This window comes from Vidua chalybeata, chromosome 2, assembly GCF_026979565.1.
Source record: "Vidua chalybeata isolate OUT-0048 chromosome 2, bVidCha1 merged haplotype, whole genome shotgun sequence".
NCBI classification, from domain to species: Eukaryota; Metazoa; Chordata; class Aves; order Passeriformes; family Viduidae; genus Vidua; species Vidua chalybeata.
Window position 1 is genome coordinate 96,444,777 of NC_071531.1, and position 6,000 is coordinate 96,450,776.

A 6,000-nucleotide genomic window follows, 5' to 3' on the forward strand; every position below is an offset into this window, starting at 1 on the left:
TGCAAATTGTTCTTGTACATTTATTTTAAAAAGTTAATAAGATTCTTGTTTTCCATCTCACTTCTCAAAGACAAAAAATTTAAAATCATAAGCACCTATAGTAAGCTTCATCAAAATCAAGTTCATATTTGGCGTTTTCTGTACAATTCTTTCCTTGCAAACTTGCACAGTGTGAAGCATTGGAAAGCCTAAAAATTGACAACTAAAGGATGCAACTACTTCTTAATTATATATAATCCATCAGCTGTATGCATTCAGCCCTTTGATCTGTATAACCCAGCAAAAAAGTTCTGTCTTCGCTATTTGTCTCTAGTATTTGCAAAATTGCATGCATAACTCAAGTGTATAAATTAGTAGGAAAAATATGAAGTATTTGATTCTACTCCTGGTCACTTCAGTATTAAAGGTCCCATTGGAAGCAGTAGAGTACTTAACAAAACGGCCTACTTTAAAGTATAAAAATAGTTTCAAATCTGCCCCCAGGAAAATGGAGTCTCATTTTTTATGTGAAGAATCCATTTCTATGGATTCTAATGCCATGAATTTTGGTCCTCTTCCTATCCAGAAAAAATGAGAATATGAAGAAATAAAAGTATTCTGAAAAATACTTGGAAAAGTAAGAGTAAAATAGAAAATGTGTTATTCTTCAAAATAACAAAACTGGGCTGCAACCATTCAAATTAACAGGCGGTATCTTTAAGACAATATTCATATCTTTAAGACAATATTCAGACAAGCCTACTGGACCTTGTGGAAGCCAAATCTGGTAGATGAGGAAAGATCAGGAAAGATGAGAGAAATTGAAGGAAGGTAGTATCTTCTCACACAGATTACAGGGCCCCACACAACCCAGGGTGGATGAAGTTTTCAGGGACCTGTTCCAACACCCTGCTCAAAGCAGGGTCACCTAGAGCAGGTTGCCCCAGACCGTGACCAGTTATCTTTTGAACATCTCTGTGGAAGGACACTCCACAGGCTCCCTGTTCCAATATTCAGCCATCCTTTCAGTAAAAAATTGCTTTCTTAGGTTTAGATGGAATTACAGCCAGGGCCTAATCACTTGGTAGGTTGGGCTTGGAACGTCCTTTTCTGTGGCCCATCCACAGCTAAAGATACTTTGTATGGCTTCTGGTACTAATAGCACCAAAACTATGTCAAAGCTATAGCCTTCTTCATCTGCACTTGGTAGCCACAGAGTCTGACGAATGGAGACTAAACTCTCTGAAAATTTTAGCAGAAAACACAACTCTTCTGGTGCACATTGGCACAAAGTTAGGAGCTATCTGTGCATGATTTTGAAATTGCTTATCCAGGCATTCAGTTCAAAACAGAGACTGATTTCCTCTGCATTTAGCTCTGCCCATATTTAGTGTGTGTGTGTTTAAATACAAAAAATGTTTCTTTCCAGGTGTCTTTGGGTAGGGAGTGGTATGTCCATACAATCTACACCGTGCGTTCCAAGGAGAACTCTAACCGCGGAATCGGTAAAAGAAGCGTGGAGCACCAGTACCACTCACTCCTCAGTGCTGGGAGCCCAGCAGCATCCACACAGAGAAGGCAGAAAAGGGGAGTTGAGCAGGCCCCAGAAGTTGCAAGAGACATTGGAGTGGAGAGCAACCGAGGAACGAACATACAGCACATAGCCCTGGATCGCACCAGCAGGAAACAGGTGCCTCAAAGGGAGGTTGCACTCAATGGTGTTCTCCCCAGGGAACTGAATAACCAAAATGCAGGAATCAGCATAGTCACAATCATTGGTGGAGCTGCTGCCATTTTCCTTGCCATCTGCTTAATTGCAATTATCATTTTGCTGCTAAAATGGAAACAAAATTCTGACAAGAAGGAAAGCACAAATGAGTCAGGCAGCAATGAACCAATGATGCTACCACATAATTACAGCAATGACAGTTCAGAGGTTTGATTCCAAGACCACAGTATTCAAGCCAGAGTTTCCAGAGTGCCTCATAAAAACTCTTGAACTGCACATTTTTAGCAGCAGATAATGGTGACTCATGAGGAGTTCACATGTTTCTAGGTGTACTTGAAATTTTTTATCCTGAGCTCTTACTGCCATTATGAGCAAGAGAAGAAGCCAAACAAAACCTCCCACTTTGCATGAAAGGAAATGCTGATGTCCCTACCATGCACTAATTTTAAGCAGCAATTCAGGGGACTGCATTGTAAGGGAGAGATTATTGTTGTAGTTTTGTATTTTTTGACATTTCAAAAGAATAAAAGAAGCTGAACAAAGGTGCTATATATCCTGTCTGCAATAAGAGAGGAGACCTCTTTCTTCAGAAACACATAATACTTGAGAGGAGGGATCTTCACACTCTTCTGTAAAATTTTGTACTATTTCTCACAAAGAACTCAATGTCTACAAATAGTTTGAAAGGTGATGGAATGCCTTAGGCATGGATCCTCCGTCCTGTAAGATTTTGACTTCACTTAATCTGTACCAGTATTTTTTTTTTTTTTTTGCTTATATGTAACTGAACTTTTTCCAAAGACAGCTAGATTATATAGCATAGCATTATAAGCAGTTGCATGTCACAGGATCCAATACATACTCTTTCCTGCAAATTCCTATTCATCTATTTAATCTGAGAAATTTTTTTATTTATATAAGTAAAGCCGAAGAATGCAACAAATCCAGAAAAAAAATTGCTTTTCACTGAAACTAGACACTTATGTCCTCTTAAGTTTATAATGGATCATGGAAGTGTTGTAAGGTAAATTTTATTTCTTAGTGTATGTCTGCTGCTGAGAAATGCAAGCATTAGTACAATAGTTAGATTCAAAATGCAGAGGACAAGGTTCTGCTGAACTGAGTCTAGGAATCATGATATTGAATCCAGCATATTTAGTTGTCATAATAAATAACAAAAAGAGAAGAAAAAATCAACCTTTGATTGGATCAAGTAGTATTTATTGCTGTATAATCATAGCACATTTTGACAAACACGCTGGGTCATTATTGGGCATTTTTTGACAAGTGACTACTTCTGCAAGAGTAATTCTAATTTTCTCTAAGCATTCTAGATTTAGGTAACATGACAAGTTTGGATCAGCAGTGTCCTGTGTCAGTTTTTATCCAGACACGACCTGTTCTGTCCCTGTCAAATCCTTGGCTGTGAAAGCCATGTAACCTTCAGGAAATTGTCCCTTTTGTCACACTAGCATTTTATGTAATTAAGTCCTTTAAGTCATACAATTGTAGAATGGCCTGGGTCAGAAGAGACCTTCCAGATCATCTAGGTCCAACCCCGCAGTCATGGCAGGGAGACCTTCCACCACACCAGATTACTCAAAGCCCCATCCAATCTTACCTTGAATACTTCCAGGCATGAGGTATCCAGAACTTCCCTGGGCAACCTGTGCCAGTGTCTCACCACCTTTATAGTAAATTTCCTCCTAATAGGTAAACCTACCCTCTTTCAGGGTGAAGTCATTACTCCTTGTCCCATTACTACATCCCCTTAGGAAAAGTTCCTCCACAGCTCTCTTGTAAGCTCCTTTCAGTTTCCCCAGAGCTTTCTCTTGGCCAGACTAAACAACCCCAAGTCTCTCAGACTGTCTTCATAAGTGAGGTGCCACAAACTTCTTATCATCTTTGTGGCGCTCCTTTGGACTCGCTCCATCGTGTCCATGTCCTTCTTATGCTGGAGGCCCGAGACCTGGATGCAGTGCTCCAGGTGGGTCTCACAACAGCAGAGTAGAGGGGCAGAATCCCCTCCCTCATCCTCACCCTGCTGGCCCCACTGCTTTGGATGCAGCCCAGGATGTTTGGCTTTTGGGCCTGGGAGTGCACCTTGCTGTGTCATGTCCAGCCTCTCATCCACCAGCACTCCCAGGTCTTTCTCAGCAGGGCTGCTCCTAATCCATTCTCTGCTCAGCCTGTATTTTTGCTTGGGATTACCCTGACCCAGGGGCATGACCTTGCCCTTGGCCTTGTTGAACTTCATGAGGTTTGCTCAGGCTCACCTCTAAAGCCTGCCCAGGTTCCTCTGGACGGAATCCCTTCCCTCCAGCATGTCAGCCACACCACACCACAGCTGGGTGTCATCTTGCTGAAGGTGCGCTTAATCCTACTGTCCATGAGATTGTCAAACAGCACCAGAGTCAATGGAGTTCTTAATAGAGTTGAACTACATAAAATCTGAATTAGGATGTTGAGACCTTGCTAAAATGTCTTATCCCACCACCACCAGGGATCATGTTGCAGAGATCAGTTAGCAGAGCAGGATGCAATTTGAAACCAGCTCGTAAGCGCAGAATGCTGCCTCTGAACTTAAAAAAAAAAAAAATCCATCCAGAAGGCTTCCCACCCTGGTTGTGAGAGTCAGTCAACACAGATAGACCTGACCTAGGAATTCTGCACAGTTTTCCTGTGAGCCATAAGGACTCAGGAACATGGAGCTCTACTAGCCTAGGAATATCTGTGCTGTGATTCATGGTACTGTGTGAATATGCCCACAGAGAGACTCGTGCTGGTATCTCTTGCTCTGGATTTGTGTTGTTATGACTTCACTCATTTAATAGGATTTCATAAGCTTTTCACAAAATGGGTCAGGTCAGAATATGTCCCACCTTTTCTAGGTTTTCTGAAGATGGTGATTAGACAGCTTAATTGAAGGATGTTTGCAGCACCCGAAGGGTCAAACTCCATTACTAAACTCTTGCAGTCATCTTTTATTTTACTTAATCCAAGTTCTAGCCTGAAACAATTATCCATAAGCCATGCCCAATGCTTTAGACCTTTCCCCCAGTCACCTGACATCAATTTGCTCTTGTAATGAAGTTTCTGGTTTTGTGATCCATGTATTATGTGTGCAAGATTGATCAAAGGCTTAACCCACAGATACCTTTTATATTTAGTAAGTTCACCACTAAGTTGCAAATGTACACTAAGATAAAATTTGCCTTTGTGCCTGTGTGTGACACCACTATGAGAAAAGCAGAATTTCTCTCCTAGAATCTGCATGTTTGGATAATTGCAGTTAATTATTCGACAATAGAACGGGACACATGTAAATAATAGAACAGTTTAATATTTATGAAATGCCTGTTTTGTATAAGCAGAGATGATCTTTTTTAAAATATATATATAAAATACAGAAATTAGGTGTTTATCAGTAGAGCTATTTTTCTGCTTTTGTATTTTACCAGACCAAAATATCATTAAAGGTGCTTGCAGGCAAAATCTTTTTTTAATTATTATTTGTTTTTATAAAATCATATCAAAACGCATGTGTTCTACAAGCCAAATATTTAGCCCAGTGAACAACTTGATCACTGCTTTGAACAATGTCTGATTAAAACTTGGTGAAATATTTAGGTTGATGGGGATAATCAGACTACTGTTTTTGTAACAATATATAAAATTATAGTGCAAAATGGTGATAACAAAGAAAAGGACAAAGCAAACACTGAAAAGTTAGACAAGCATGAGTAAGATTCACGAGTCAGATACCAAAGTCCTCTTCCTGGGAAAAAAAATCCGAATGTTTTCAGTAAGGCATGCTGGATTTGTCCCATTCTTAAGAAATTGGATTTTTTACAATTCAGTGAACAATAAATACATTTGTAACAGCATGCTTCTTTCTTTTTCTTTTTTTTATTTTTTATTATGGCTTCAAGGTTTCAGATTTCAGCAAGATGTTTTGGAAGTTTATTAGCATTTTTCCTTTTACTTAACAAGTGGTCTTGTTTATACTAACCTGAATAAGTGCCTCGTTCCCAGTGATGTGCACAAATATTTTAATATTTATCTATCCAGGCAATAAACTGAGTATATTTTATATATATATATTTAATCTATTTCCAGATTATGTATTCAATCCTCTTTTCCCTGGAGATGCTTATTCTGCTAGTAATAATATCATTTGTTTAATCATTTATACAATAATTACTGTGTTTAAATTTGTTATCAAGCTGTCATATTTATTTGGAACAACTTTTTGCTGATGTCTACAGCTGTAATATTTGGCATTTGTATCA

The 6,000-nt window shown here is 39.1% G+C and overlaps 1 protein-coding gene across 1 annotated transcript in view; it reads left to right on the plus strand.

Moving 5' to 3' along the window:
* The window catches only part of FREM2 (FRAS1 related extracellular matrix 2), a 119,075-nt gene extending 116,619 nt beyond the window's left edge, over positions 1-2,456 (plus strand). Inside the window, exon 24 of the mRNA XM_053936480.1 lies at positions 1,409-2,456. Coding sequence (XP_053792455.1) covers positions 1,409-1,921 — 513 coding nt within the window. The 3' untranslated portion in view covers positions 1,922-2,456. The remainder of the gene's footprint in view (positions 1-1,408) is intronic.
* The last annotated feature ends 3,544 nt before the right edge of the window (positions 2,457-6,000 follow it).